Source organism: Jaculus jaculus, chromosome X (assembly GCF_020740685.1).
Source record: "Jaculus jaculus isolate mJacJac1 chromosome X, mJacJac1.mat.Y.cur, whole genome shotgun sequence".
Taxonomy (NCBI): domain Eukaryota; kingdom Metazoa; phylum Chordata; class Mammalia; order Rodentia; family Dipodidae; genus Jaculus; species Jaculus jaculus.
This window is the reverse complement of record NC_059125.1, coordinates 50,352,772-50,368,618: the sequence shown is the minus strand read 5'-3', so window position 1 is coordinate 50,368,618 and position 15,847 is coordinate 50,352,772. Positions and strand designations below refer to the sequence as shown.

At 43.5% G+C, this 15,847-nt stretch overlaps 1 protein-coding gene across 2 annotated transcripts in view; it reads right to left on the bottom strand.

The window, feature by feature from the left end:
* The window catches only part of Tbc1d25 (TBC1 domain family member 25), a 34,799-nt gene extending 20,745 nt beyond the window's left edge, over positions 1-14,054 (bottom strand). The window contains exons 1-4 of one of the 2 annotated variants that reach the window (XM_045141027.1): positions 13,843-13,860; positions 12,250-12,359; positions 11,072-11,178; positions 10,717-10,871 (exon numbers count right to left, since the gene is read on the bottom strand). In XM_045141027.1, the coding sequence (XP_044996962.1) occupies positions 10,717-10,871; positions 11,072-11,079 (163 nt within the window). In that variant the 5' untranslated portion in view covers positions 11,080-11,178; positions 12,250-12,359; positions 13,843-13,860. Of the gene's footprint in view, positions 1-10,716; positions 10,872-11,071; positions 11,179-12,249; positions 12,360-13,842 lie in introns of both variants that reach the window. The other variant, XM_004672817.2, reaches the window with a different exon arrangement.
* Between the last annotated feature and the right edge of the window lie 1,793 nt (positions 14,055-15,847).

The window sequence follows — 15,847 nt, the reverse complement described above, 5'->3', positions numbered from 1 at the left end:
GACAATAAACCATAATAATTTTCCCCCACTTTCCCCTTCACAACTCCACTCTCCATTTTATTTTTTTTATTTTATTATTTTTTGTTTGTTTGTTTTGTTTTTTTTTTTGAGGTAGGGTCTCACTCTGGTCCAGGCTGACCTGGAATTAACTCTGTAGTCTCAGGGTGGCCTTGATCCTCCTACCTCTGCCTCCTGAGTGCTGGGATTAAAGGCGTGCGCCACCACGCCCGGCCCACTCTCCATTTTAATATACCCTCCACCCTCAATTAGTCTCCTTTTATTTATTTATTTTTATTTTTATTTATTTATTTATTAGAGACAGAGAGAAGAGAGAATAAATGGGCACACCAGAGCTTCCAGCCACTTCAAATGAACTCCAGACACATGTGCCACCTCGTGCATCTGGCTTATGTGGGTCCTGGCGAATTGAACCTGAGTCCTTAGGCTTCACAGGCATGTACCTTAACCACTAAGCTATCCTTCCAGCCCCAGTCTCCTTTTATTTTGATGTCATCATCTTTCCCTAATATTATGATGGTCTTGTGTAGGTAATGCCAGGCACTGTGAGGTCATGGATATCCAGGCCATTTTGTGTCTGGAAGAGTGCATTGTAAGGAGTCCTATGGCTCTTACATTCTTTCTGCCACCTTTTCCACAATGTTTTTTGTTTGTTTGTTTTGTTTCTCAAGGTAGGGTCTCACTCTAGCTTAGACCCACCTGGAATTCACTATGTAGTCTCAAGGTAGCCTTGAACTCATGGTGATCCTCCTACCTCTGCCTCCCAAATGCTGGGATTAAAGGTGTGAGCTACTATGTCTGGCTCAGAATACTATTATAAAAGCCAGAATTGGTGTACTATGCTTTAATCTGCAGTATTTTGAGAGGCTGAAGCAGGATGATATTGAGTTCAAGGCCATCCCAGGCTATATAGTAAAAGTCTGTCCCAATAAAAAAAAAATACTGGGGGGGGGGGGGCTGGAGAGGTGGCTTAGTGGTTAATGCACTTGCCTGCAAAGGCAAAGGACCCAGGTTTGATTCCCCAGTACCCATGTAAACCAGATGCTCAAGGCGGCGCATGTCTGGAGTTTGTTTGAAGTGGCTGGAGGCCCTGGCATTCTCATTCTCATTCTCATTCTCTCTCTCTCTCTCTCTCTCTACCTCTTTCTCTCTCAAATAAATAAAATAAAAAGAATATTAGGGTTAGAGACATGGCTTAGTGGTTATGATGCTTGCCTGTAAAGCCTAAGGACCCAGGTTCAATTCCCTAGTACCCACATAAGCCAGACACACAAATGGTGCATGCATCTAGAGTTCATTTGCAGTGACAGGAGGCCCAGGCATGCCCATTCTCTATCTGTCTCTAGCGCTCTCTTCTGCTCCCAAATAAACAAATAAAAGTTTTTAAAAAGAAAAAAAAAAAGAATACTATCTGGGTACAGTGGTGCATGCCTTTAATCCCAGCACTCAGGAGGCAGAAGTAGGATTGCTGTGAGTTTGAGGTCAATCTGAGACTACATTGTAAATTACAGGTCAGCATGGGCTAGAGTGAGACCCTACTTCAAAAAGTCAAATAAATAAATGAATAAGAAAAAGAAAAGTCAGCTGGGCGTGGTGGCGCACGCCTTTAATCCCAGCACTTGGGAGGCAGAGGTAGGAGGATTGCCGTGAGTTCGAGGCCACCCTGAGACTACATAGTGAATTCCAGGTCAACCTGGGCTAGAGTGAGACCCTACCTCAAAAGCCAAGAAAAAAAAAAAAAAGAAGAAGAAAAGAAAAGTGGAGCTGGAGAGATGGCTCGTTTAGTAAGGCACATGCTGCACAAATGTGAGAACCTGAGTTTGGATCCCCAGCACTCACGTAACTGCCAGGTATGGCAAAGACTGACAGGTCCTGGGGGCAAGACAGTTTGCTAGACTAGCTGAATCAGTGAGCTCTGCATTCAGGGAGATGGTATCTCAATAAATAAGGTGGAAAGTAATTGAAGAAAACACCTAATGTTTACTTCTGGCCTCCACACAAATGTGCACATACACTCATCTACACAAAAGAACACATATACACACACATGCACGCTACACACATACAAAAAATAGAATGATATACATAAAAAAATAGAATGAATAAACAGCTGGGTGTGGTAGTGCAGGCCTTTAATCCCAGACTTGAGAGGCAGAGGTAGGAGAATCACCATGAGTTCAAGGCCACCCTGAGACTACATATCGAATTCCAGGTCAGCCTGATCTAGAGTGAAACCCTGCCTCAAAAAACCAAAGGAAAAAAAAATTAGAATGAATGAATAGGTAAATAAGGTTGGGGAGATGGCTCAATGGATAAAATGCCTGCTGTGCAAATCTGATTACCTGAGTTTGGATCCACAGACTAACTCTCACAGCGGATAAATAAATAAGTAAATAAATAAATAAATTTTAAAATGAATAAATATCACTACTGGGGCTGGGGATGTAGCTCAGTAGGTAGAGTATGGGACTAGCATCCATGAGGCCCTGGTTTAATCCCCAGCAGCAATAAACTGAGTATGGTGGTGTACACTTGTAATACCAGCACTTGGAATGTGGCATCAGGAGGATCAGAATTTGAAGGTTATCCTCAGCTACATAGGGAGCTGAAGAGCAGCTTAGGCTAGAGTCCATGACTCAAAACAAAGAAACTGCTAAAAGCAAAATAAATAAAATAAACTGCTACCAGGCATGGTGGTGCATGCCTTTAATCTCAGCACTTGGGAGGCAAAGGTAGGAGGATCACCATGAGTTCAAGGCCACCCTGAGACTACATAGTGAATTCCAGGTCAGCCTAGACTAGAGTGAGACCCTACCTTGAATAAACAAAAAAATATATAAATAAATAAACTACTATTATTATAATAATAATAATTTTTTGCAGTACTAAGAATCAAGCTGGGCATGATGGCACATGGCTTTAATCCCAGCACTCAGGAGGCAGATATAGGAGGATTACCACTGAGGCCACCCTGAGACTACATAGTGAATTCCAGGTCAGCCTGAGCTAGAACAAAACCCTACCTTGAAAATAATAATAATAATAATAAACTGCCATCAGGCATGATGGCATACACCTTTAATCCCAGAATTCTAGGAGGCAGAGGTAGGAGGATCACCATGAGTAAGAGGCTACTCTGAGACAACACAGCAAATTCCAGGTCAGCGTGGACTAGAGTGCGACCCTACCTCGAAAAACCAAAATATACATATAAATGAATAAACTTCTATTATTACAATAATTATTTTTTTTGCAGTATTAAGAATCAAGCTGGGAATGATGGCACATACTTTTAATCTGAGCACTCAGGATGCAGAGGTAGGAAGATTGCCGTTGAGGCCACCCTGAGACTACATAGTGAATTCCAGGTCAGCCTGGGCTAGAGTGAGACCCTATCTTGAAAATCAAAAAAGGAATCAAGATCACTGCTTCATACATACATGCTAGGCAAGCACTCAAATGCTGATAAGCATTGTTATCCTTAAATATTATAACTAACATATACAAAACTAGCTATATTATTATATTACCTTATGTTACTACATTATATAATACAAGTATCATTAAAGCTAACTTTTGGGGGGCTGGAGATGGCTCAGTGGTTAAAGGCTTATAAACCCTGATAGCCCAGGTTTGACTACCCAGTGCCCAAGAAAATCCAGATGTACAAAGTGGTGCATGCAACTGGAGTTCATTTGTAGTGGCAGGAGGCCCTTATGTATAGATACTATGTGACTCTCTCACAAATAAAAATAAATAAATAAATATATTAATTTTTTTGAGTATATTTTTTTTCCAGGTTCCTTATATTTGTGCTTTTCATTCTCTTTAGCATGGAGGATCCTTTCAAGTATTTTCTGTTGAGCTGGTTTTATCTTCAAATATTCCTTTAGCTTGCTTTTGTTGTGGAATGTCCTTATTTCTCTGTCTAATTGAATGGATTGCTTTGCAGGATAAAGTAACCTTGGTTGGCATAACTCCAAGCCCTTCTGGCTTTTAAAGTCTGTGTTGATTAATCTGCTGTAATCCTGATGGGCTTGCCTTTTGTATGTGACTTGATTTTTCTCTCTAACTGCTTTCAATATTTTCTCTTTGGTTTGTGTGTTTGGAAGTTTGATTATAATATGGCGAGGAGAGGTTCTTTCCAGGTTTTGTCTGCTTGATGTTCTAAAGGCTTCCTGTATCTGCATTGGCATATTCCCAATTTGGGGGAAGTTTTCTTCTATGATTTTGTTGAAAACACCTACCATGTCTTTGGAGTGAAATTCTCCTTCTACTATACCCTGAATTCTTATGTTTGATCTTTTCATAATGTCCCTAATATCCTGAAATTCCCATTCATACTTTCCTATTAGTTTGTCTTTCTCTTTGTTGGACTGTATCAGATCTGCCACCTGGTCTACTAGTTTAGATATTCTGTCCTCTCCCTCATCCATTCTACTGGTGAGATTTTCTACAGAGTTTTTTTAATTTCATTGATTGTGGTCTTCATTGCTAGTATTTCTGACTACTTTCCTTTATTATTTCTATTTCCTTATTCATGTCTTGTATTGACCTCCTTATTTCATTAAATTGGTTTCCTGTGTCTTCTTTGATTTTCCTTTTCTTTCTTTCTTTTTTTTTTTTTTTTGGTAGAGTTTCACTCTAGCTCAGGCTGAGCTGGAATTCACCATGTAGTCTCAGCATAGCCTCAAACTCACAGCAGTTCTACTTCTGCCTCCTGAGTGCTGGTGTGTGCCACCACTCCCAGCTTCCTCTTTGATTTCTTTGAGCATATTTTTTATTTGTTTGTTTTTTGTTTTTTAGAGGTAGGGTCTCACTCTAGCCCAGGCTGACCTGAAATTCACTCCAGTCTCAGGGTGGCCTCGAACTCAGGCAATCCTCCTACCTCTGCCTCCCGAGGGCTGGGATTAAAAGGCATGCACTACCAGGCCTGGCTGAACATATTTTTAATGCATTAAAACCAGATATTTATTACTTTCATATTGCATCTGTCATTTCTGAACAATACAAAGTTGAGACAAATAGTCCCATTTCCTTTCCCAAAGACCCAGCTCTCCCTCAAATATTCCCTCCCACCCTTACAGAATTCTTTCCTGCATTAAACATTTAAATGCATCATAAATAGTCAGTTATGAAAAAAATAACAAGAGCTGGGCGTGGTGGCACATGCCTTTAATCCCAGCACTTGGGAGGCAGAGGTAGGAGGATTCCCATGAGTTAAAGGCCACCCTGAGACAACATAGTTAATTTCAGGTCAGCATGGACCAGAGAGAGAGAGACCCTACCTTGAAAAAAAAAAAAAAAGCAAGAATTGTTTCTTTCCTTCTTATAAAAAAAAAAAGAACATGGCAACAAAGACAGGAGGCAGCCAAGCACTAGCTGGGGGTGTTTAATATAGACAGTTAATGGGTATGGGCTAAGCTACTATCAGGGTAGAGGGCGATGGAGAAGGATAATATGATTTTAACAGCCTGCCTGAGACCCTCCCTCTATCCACATGGGCTTAAGTACAAGGATCAGATGGACAACCATGATTCAGAGACAGGCAGGAGAGCTCATAGGGCTCCAATTTCAAACTTCCTTGCTTGAAGTGAAGAAAAAGGGCAGGCCAGGTGGCACAGCAATAACCCTACTGAACTTAAAAAAAATTCTCTACCCTCATACAAATGGATTGCTTGTTACACAGACAGGCAGGTATCTCTCTGTACCTTAGTTTCAAAGAACAGAACACTATTGGGAACTATCAGAAGAATAAAGAAGGAATCTCCTTTGTAGAATAGTCTAAATTCATTTGGTAAGTCTCTATATTTAGAAAAACAACTAGAATACATTCCAAATTCAAAACAGTAATAGTCACTATGGCTTTGCAGTGAGTAGTGTCCTGGCCCTAAGGCTTCCCTACCACATTAACAAAAGTGGTAAAAGTGACCCCGAGTCCCACTTGCCACATTCCCTCAGCCTGACAGGAAGAATGCTGGCACAGCAGTGAGTCACAGCATTTCTACTTTACAAACACCAGGGCTCTTCTGTGCAACTCTATGAAGAAACACTTGGGCCATTTTTTTTTTTTCATCTGGAAGTGGCTTGCAACACTGCTGTGTGCTGTTTGTTCTTTCCTTTTAAGGCAAGAAGAAGTTTGGGAGGAGGCGAAGTAACCTTACTACCCAAACAACCTTTATACATTTTATGGGGTCTTCTTCAAGGATCAGAGAGAAAGAACTGAGGTGGGAATATTGTACCAGCCAGCCTGACCTGAGTAGATTAAGAGTCCAGCTCCTGGTGAAAGATAAATGAAAGGGAAGAAAGCCACCAAGTCCAGCAACCCCACTTCCAGCATGAAGAATGAGGGGTTTGAGAAAATTTAGTTATGGAAGGTCAGCCAATTGAAAATTCACGCCACCCAACTCTGAAGTGGTGGAGATGCTGTTGTCCTCAACTGTAAAAGGCACAACTGCCCGTTCAGGGAAGGGGAAGGAGAAGGTGGAGAAGGGGGTAAGCCTGGCTTCACTTCCGCCTTTGTAGTCACTTGTGCCTTGTGTTCTCCAGAGACTGATGACTGACAAGCAGTGTAGGAATTGTTGCTGGGGCCTGATTGCTTAGAGAAAGATGAGCCAGACTGAATCTTTTTGGAAGGAGAGGGCTTTAAGGGGATCTTCTTGAACACTGTGTTGCACGTGAAGCGCTGGAACCATTTAGCATGGAAACCCAGACGATGCAGGGATACCGTGTCCCTATCATGTACCAGTGCTTTCCAAGAGTACTCCAACTTCTGTTAAGACTGCAGAATATCAATGATGCCAATATACAGTAGAAGTCTTTTACCTTTATTATTCCAGGCAGGGATGCATCTTCCTAAACCAGGTGTGGTGATGCACACCTTTAATCCCAGCACCCAGGAGACAAAGGTAGGAAGATTCCTGTGAGTTCAAGGCCACCCTGAGACTACATAGTGAATTCTAGGTCAGCCTGAGCTAGAGTTAAAAAACAAAACAAGAAAAAACTTCCTTTCCTTTTATACATTTTTTGGTTGGTTTTTCAAGATAGGGTCTTGCTCTATATCCCAAGTTGACCTGAAATTCACTAAGTAGTCTCAAGGTGACCTTGAACTCACAGAGATCTAACTTCTTCTTTGAGTATATTTATAATAATTCTTTTGAAATATTTCTCAGGCATTTCCTCTAAATCAGTCTCACTGGAGGTCACTTCTGATGCATTAATACTTTTTAGTGGATTTATATTGGCTCCATTTTTTGTGTTTCTTGTGCTTTAATGTACATATCATTGCATCTTGGATTAATTTAATGCTTGGATTTTCTAATTATCTGTAGTATTATTAGATGTATCAACCAATCTGATGTTATATATCTTCAGAGTAGGAGCTTAAGGTGCCAGGCGTGGCTCTTAAGATTCTCAGAGTAACCTCAAAAGTGACCCTAGGTGTTGGGTTTGCCTGCTATGAGAATATTCAAGTAGGCTGAGTGGAACAAAATATAGGAAAAATCTAAAATTTAACTAAACAATGTATACATTCAATGAAAAACAGCACAGAGTATTTATGCAAGAGTAGGTATTATGACAACCAGATCCTCTAACAAAGTCACAGTCCCTAAGGATGTGTGTTGCCCCACACCCTTAATTCTGTCAACTGGGAAGCTAAGATTTCTGGTCTGTAGAGGGTTCCAAGGTCAGTTTATGACTTAGTAAGAGCCTTCCTCTACGAAGGACAGGAGAGAAGACAAAGGCACTATAAATCAGGAAGCAACAAATGACAAGTCCAAAATATAGCTTATTTAAGAATGGTAAACCGGGCTGGGCGTGTTGGCGCACGCCTTTAATCCCAGCACTCGGAAGGCAGAGGTAGGAGGATCACCATGAGTTTGAGGCCACCCTGAGACTACATAGTGAATTCCAGGTCAGCCTGAGCCAAAGTGAGACCCTACCTCAAAAAAAAAAAAAAAAAAAAAAAAAAAGAATGGCAAATCTGACCATTCATCAGAGTTAACATTTATTTTACCCTGACATGGAAGGTGCAATTAGCACTTCTGATGCAAGCCTATATTCCAGGCTTTTTTGGTGGGTACTGACATGGCTTACTCCCAGTTATCTTTTGGGATAGCTTTGGTTTCAGCTAATGCTGCATGCACACTTGGTTCTCTCTTTGCTCTACTGTGGGCTCAGGTAGGCTGGCTGTCAGTGGGCTGCTGCTCTGATTGCCAGTGCTGGGTGCTATGTAGGTGAGCTCCCTTCCCCAGGTTTCTGGTGCTTGCTGGTGTTAGGGGGAGAGGAGGCTGTGGATGGTGGCTGAAGTTCTCCCACTGGTCCTCACGATCCTCTTCCTCACAAGCCACTCTGCTGGTCCCTACTGTCCTACCTTCATGTTTCTTGAGTTTACGAGGAGGCAGGGTGTGAGCAGAAAATCTCCTCACCTGGCTTTTCCTGCAGCTCAGGCCCAGGCTGGCAACCGAAGAGAGATGGACCTGGTGCTGCTGCTGTTGCTGGAGCCACTTCTGCCTGATTCTGTGGTCTCTAGATGCTCTGAATCTCTCCTACTTCTCTGTTGTGATCGATAATTTCTTATGTACCTTCACTTTTTAATAGAAGAAGGTATTTTGCTGGTTTATTTATTTATTTATTTGCTTTTTCTTCCCCTAAACTGCTTTGGTGTGTTTCCTAAGCCAACATCTGAACTGGAAGTCTAAATTTTTTTGTTGACAACTTCTTTTTTTAAAATATTTATTTTATTTTTATTTGAGACAGAGAGGGAGAGAGAATGGGCATGTCAGGAATTCCAGCTGCTGCCAAGGAACCCCAGATGCATGTGCACCTTGTTGCATCAGGCTTACATGGGTTCTGGGAAATCGAACCTAGGTCCTTTGGCTTCACAGGCAAGTGTTTTAATTGCTAAACCATCTCTCCAGCCCTACTGACAACTTCTATACTTACAGAAAATAAATCATGATAATTTCCCTTTTTTTTTGAGGTAGGATCTTGCTCTGGCACAGGCTGACCTGGAATTCACTATGTAGTCTCAGTGTAGCCTCGAACTCACGGTGATCCTCCTGCCTCTGCCTCCCGAGAGATGGGATTAAAGGTATGTACCACCATGCCCGGCTTCTTTTTCTCCTATTATAAGGGTCTTGTGAAGATACTGCTAAGCACTGTGAGGTCAAGAAGCCAGTAGACACACACACAAAAGCTTACACTTTTTGAGAATTTACTATTTCACTACATAACCATTTCTCTCTCTCTCTTTTTTTTTTTTTTTTTTTTTTGGTTTGTTGAGGTAGGGTCACACTCTAGCCCAGCTGACTTGGAATTCACCATGGACTCTCAGGGTGGCCTCAAACTCATGGTGATCTTCCTACCTCTGTCTCCTGAGTGCTGGGATTAAAAGCGTGCACCACCATGACTGGCTCTTTTCGTTTTTCAAGGTAGGGTCTTGCTCTAGTACAGGCTGACCTGGAATTCACTATGTAGTCTCAAGGTGACCTTGAACACACAGCAGTCCTCCTACCTCTGCCTCCTCAGTGCTAGGATTAAAGGTGTGCACCACCAAGCCTGACTCACACTTCTTTTTCTAATAATTATTTATTTGATGAGAGAGAGGGAGAGAAGGAGAATGAGGAAAGAGACAGAATGGGTGCCCTAGGGCCCCCTGACATTACAGGTTTTATAAGCAAGCACTTTTAACTGTTAAGCCATCTCTCCAGCCCCTATTTACACACACACACACACACGTATGTATACATATTATTTTTTAGAGAGAGAATAGGTGTGCCAATGTCTCAGCCACTGCATTCGAACTCTAGATGCTTGTACTACCTAGTGAGCATGTGCAAACTTGTGCTTGCCTCACCTTTGTGTGTGTGGCTTAAGTGGAATATGAAGAGAGATTGAACATGGGTCCTCAGGCTTTATAGGCAGGCACGTTAATCACTAAGTCATCTCTCCAGCCCCCTATTTACATTCTTTTTTTTTGTGGTTTTTCAAGGTAGGGTCTCACTGTAGCCCAGGCTGACCTGGAATTCACTATTGTAGCCTCAGGGTAGCCTCAAACTCACAATGATCCTCCTACCTCTGCCTCCCAAGTGCTGGAATTAAAGGTATGTGCCACCACCCCTGGCTTACATTTTTTATTGAATTTTCATAATAGCCCTAACACACCATAATCACTACTTTACAAGTAAAGTAACTGAGGGGCTGGGTGTGGTGATGCATACCTTTAATCCCAGCACTCAGGAGGCAGAGGTAGGAGGATCACCATGATTTCAAGGGCACCCTGAGACTACATAGTGAATTAATCCCAGGTCATCCTGAGCTAGATTGAGACTGTACTTGGAAAAACAAAACAAAACAAAACAAAACAGGGGCTGGAGAGATGGCTTAGTGGTTGAGGCACTTGCCTGCAAAGCGAAAGGACCCAAGTTTGATTCCCCAGCACCCATGTAAAGCCAGATGCACAAAGTGGCCCATGGATTTGGAGTTTGTTTGCAGTGGCTAGAGGCCCTGACATGCCTATTCTGTCTCTCTCTGAAATAAATAAAAATAAAATAAGCAAAAAGAATCAAATAAACAAGAAAGAAACTGAGGCCTAGTGGCAAACAGGAGTGTGTTGTGGCAGAATATTGTAAGCAGTAGAGTCATTATTCTATGGGGAAAAGATGGGTCCTACAGCAGTGTCTCTAGGGTACTCACTGTCTTCTGAGGGCCGAATGTCTACACGCAGCTGCAAGTAAGGTTTGGAAGCAGTGGCAAAAGCTGTGCTGAGGTCCCAGTCAGAGAGCAGAGAGAGGAAAGCTTCCTGTCCTAGCCGGTCCCGGGCAAGGTAACTGATGCCAAAGTTCTTCTTCCTGGACAGAGGATATGAAGGCACTCTCAGGATCTCCAGATCAATGGAGGCCTCAGAGACAGTTCACAAAACAAGGAGGGTAATATGGAAGGTGCTGAAACTTCCTACTATTTGCTAGGAACTATGTTAAGGATTGTGGGTAGCCTGAGGTCAGGTCATTTACATCCACTTTGTTACACAAACAGAGAGATAAATACACACCTGCTCATATCTGGAGGGCACACTGAAAACTGGTAAAGTGTTGGTCCCCTCTGGGGACGGTAACAGTGTAGTTGAGGGATAGAAGTGGGAAGAAAGCAGCCTTCTTACTACATAAAAAAATAAAGCAGTCTGTATATTTGTTATTTTTCACAACAAGAAATGCTCATGTCCAAAAGTCAAATACAAACTAAGAATTTATTCGTCAGACATACTTCTGCAACTATACAAAGATGGATGTTGTGTAACAATCACTGTAAACCATGGTACGTCCTAAATATTCATCAACTGTTTAAATTTATTACCATAGCATGTATTCCTCCAACACAATGACAACAAAATAACTAACACACCTGCCCCTACAAGACATCAAGTTTTAGTTACCTGGTTGGTAAATTTTGTAATGTCTTACAGTAACCATTGTTTTAGAGGGTGGGAGGGAAGCAAGCATTTTATTTTATTTATTATTTATTATGTTTTTTTTTTGAGGTAGGGTCTTACTCTAGCCCAGGATGACCTGGAATTCACCATGTAGTCTCAGGATGACCTTGAACTTACAGTGATCCTCTTACCTCTGCCTCCTGTGTGTTGGAATTAAAGGCATGGGCCACCATGCCCAGCTTAATTTTGCTTTCTGAGGTAGGGTCTCACTTTAGGCAAAGCTGATCTGGAACTCTGTAGTCTAGGCTGGTCTCAAACTCATGGAGTTCCTCCTACATCAGCCTCCCACATGCTGGGATTAAAGGCATGTGCCACCAGGCCCAGCAACCACCGTATTTTTTTTTTTTTTAATGTTTTGAGACAGTCTTCCTTTGTAGCCCATACTGGTCTTAATCCTCCTGCCTCAGCCTCCTGAGTACTGAGATTACAGGTATGTACCACTACACCCAGAGAAACAAACATGTTACAGGCTGCTAGGGAGGGTGTCTTGGTAAAACCTGTCCCTGTCCAGAGACCGTTTTGGAAACATCCATTGAAAGTTTAAACAGCATATACCCTTTAGCCCAACAATAGCATTGCTAGTTAATGTTATGACTAGACTTCTTCCAACTATTCCAAGCATGATATACACATCTGACTATTCATCATGGGGTTATTTGTAATAAAAGATAAAACGAAAAGTTCATAAAAGCTAGACATTTGATGTTAAGGTGAGTAGCCTACTGCATCCTCCCACTCACCCATTCAAGTCAAAGGCTCGGATGAGGATGTGCTGTAACACGTCCAGAGAGGTGATTTGAGGGTCTACAGCAAAAGAACGAAACTCAGGCGACAAGAAGCTCTCACATTTCTGGGGAGAGAAGACATAGGGTAGACCACCAGAGGCCACATCACCATGCTGAAGACTGAGCAAGGTGCAGAGCAGTAGAAGGGATGGTCAAAGAGGTGATGGGGGCAGACTGAGGTGGGTGATCTGGGCCACAGTGAAAACTCTGGGGTTTGCTCTGAGGGAAGGGAGGTTTCTGAGCAGAAAGGGGACATGACCTTAGAATTTTACATGATCCTTGTGGCTGTTCTGCAAACATACTGTGGGAGCAAGGGTAGAAGCAAAGAGTCCAATGAGGAGGAGGCTACTGCAATAGTTCAGGCATATAATCCTGCTACATCCCCTTGAATATGGTTGCCAGAATCATAATTTCCAGCCTGACCACAATAAAATTAGTCCTCCACACTGCAATCATTCTAGCATATCTAGCTATAACACTCTATGGCTTAAATTTCTTCAATGGCAATCCTAGGGTCCTCAGCAAGCCTACTCCATTCAGATTCTTTGAACTTTACACTCTGGTAGTACCAAGCTATTGAAAGTTTCCTTGAACACATATTGCCTTCAGGCTGTGGTGTGTGCCAATCTCCCTCTACTTGGCACATCCTTCCCACTTCTTCATCTGGCTCACTCACAGCTCAGGCATATCTTTGTTTTCCCTAAAATGCCAAACCTCTATCTCAGAGCACTGAAGTGATCCATTGTCCTTCTTATCACCAGCGATGCCACCACCCCAGTCTGAGTAACCATTATTGCTTGGTGAGATTACTGCAACAGGTTTCTTCCTCAGAAGGCCACTCACCATCTGCCCTCTTCTTACGTGTTTCACCTCCTACCACTCTAGACCTTACTACTCATTCTTCCTGCTCCAGTAGTATGGGAACCTGCGGGAGCATGCTGAGTTAATCTGTACCTCCCAGCCTTTGCCCTTGCTGTTCCCTCTATCCAGACTCTTCCCCTATCCAATATGCACATGGCTGGCCACTTTCTATTCGGATCTCTGAGCCTTCAATCCTCCTTTGGAGAATCTTCCTATACAACCTTAGTTAAAGTAATTCCCTAGTTCATACCTTTGCATTATTTTCTTATGATATCTTCTAGTGTCCAAAACATTTCTCCCCTAACAAGCACGTGGGCTTAAGGGTGGGGGCAAATACAAAAGACACTCTCAACACCTATTTGCTGACTGACTTTAGGATTCCCCTTTTTCTTCAGCAACAGCATTACTCAGGGCCCCACTCCAACCCTACTACAGCCCCTCCTCTAACGCTACCGCCCTGCCCATTTACCCACAAGCTCCACCCATCCAACCCATGGGCCCCTGCCCCTCTATTTTCAGCCCACATCCCAGGATATGTCTTAAGACTCCCCCCTTAGCAGCAACCCCCGCATCATTCTGCCCTCAAGCCTCGCCCCAAATCTGAGGTCCTGCCCTTCATTCTCTGACAGCCACCGCCTTCTCCTCTAGGGTGCCCAGGCGGGCTGGCCCACAAGCCGCCAGCCTCACCTTGACTCGGACCCGTACCACCTCTCGCTCCTCCTCCTCAGCCACTGCTGCCGCCTGGGCACCCCCGCCGGGCGGGGGCGCTCCAGAGCTGGCTAAGTCCGAGGAGGCTGTTGCCATCCTTCACCCACCGCCGGCTGTCTCCGGGTTATGGTGGACTGTTGCCCCCTAACCCAGCGCGTACCCTACACTGCGGGCGCCTTGGCCCCACCTTGTGCCCGGGCGCAGGCGCAAAGGGTATTGTGAGACCCTGCCCCCTCGCCCCTCCCATCTGGCCCCAACTGGAGGTTGGCTCTGCGCATGCGCACAGGATGCTTACGCGCAGGACCCACCCCCCCAGAGCCGGGCATTTTGCTTCTTTCCAGCCAGTGTGCAGACGCTTCCTTAGGTCCCGCCTGCCCTGCTCCCCAGGCTTGGTTGTTGGGCAGTCTATTTCCGGATTCATCAACGAGTATGTCATATTGACGACTGGTACAAGTAAGAGAAGTGGGTGGGGAGAAAGCCGCTACGTGATGACGTCAAGGCTCCGTATCCCGTCTGGAGTTGCCACGTTATAATGTTTTAAATACCTGTGGCCCTCTCCAAATGAATTCGCTGAACGAAAAGTATATCCTTTCTCCAGAGTATTTATTTTTATTTATTTATTTCACAGAGAAAAGGGGACAGAGAGAGAAAATGAATGGGCACGCCAGGGCGTCCAGTCACTGCAAAGGAACTCCAGACGCGTGTGCCTCCTTGTATAGCTGGCTAACGTGGGTCCCGGGGAGCCGAACCAGGATCCTTTGACTTTGCAGGAAAACGCCTTAACGGCTAAGCCATCCCTCCAGCCCTAGAGTATTGTTTTAATGTCAGGGGTTTTATGTACAGGGTCCGACTAATTTCCCGTTTGGCTTTGAACTGGGATCCTCTCCCTCAGTCTCCCAAGGGATGGAAATTCAGGTGTGCGCCACTGCATCTGGCTGCTAGAGCCTTTTTTCAAGTAATTAACACATTGTGAAAATTCATGGAACTGTACGTAAAAGTATTTTACTTGGGCTGGAGAGACGGTTCAGCCATTAAAGGCGCTTGCTTGCAAAGCCTTGACAGCCTGTGATCCCCCAGTACCTGTGTAAAGCCAGATGCACAAAGTGGCACGTGTCTGCAGTTCGTTTGCAGTGGCAGAAGGCCCTGGGTGCCCATTCTCTCTCTTTCATTAAATAAATAAATAAATAAATATGTAAATATTTTATAAGTAAACACTTTCAGGCCAGTTGTGGTTGTACACGCCGTTAATCCCAGCACCTTGGAAGCAAAAATAGGAGGATCACAGTGAGAGGCCACCATAAGACTCCATAGTGAATTCCAGGTCAGCCTGGGCTACAGCAAGACCCTCCCTTGGAAAACAAAAAAATAGATAGATAAATAAATATATATATATATAGAGAGAGAGAATCTTCCACTCCTTAAACCCCTCTTATATACTTCATTAAGTAATTTATCCAAAAAAGGAGACACATTATCATTACTGGAGGTCCTCTCTTTTTTTGTTTTTTTCTTTTTGAGGTGGGGGGGTCTCACATTTTTAGCGCAGGCTGACCTGAAACTTATTCCTTAACTCCAGTCTGGGCTTGAGCTCTCTTACCTGTAATTCTCCAGGTGTTGGGATTAAGGGCATGTGCCACATGCAGACTGCCCCCCCCCGCCTGTTTTTTAGTCCAAAAGTTTCTCTTTTATTATTATTATTGTTATTTTCAAGGTAGGGTCTCGACCTAGCCCAGGCTGACCTGGAATACACTATGTAGTCTCAGGGTGGCCTGGAACTCACAGCGATCCTCCTTCTTCTATCTCTTTATTTTTTATTTTTTTTATTAATTTTTTTGTTCATTTTTTATTTATTTGAGAGCGACAGACATAGAGAGAAAGACAGAGAGAGAGAGAGAGAGAGAGAATGGGCGCGCCAGGGCTTCCAGCCTCTGCAAATGAACTCCAGACGCGTGCGCCCCCTTGTGCATCTGGCTAACGTGGGACC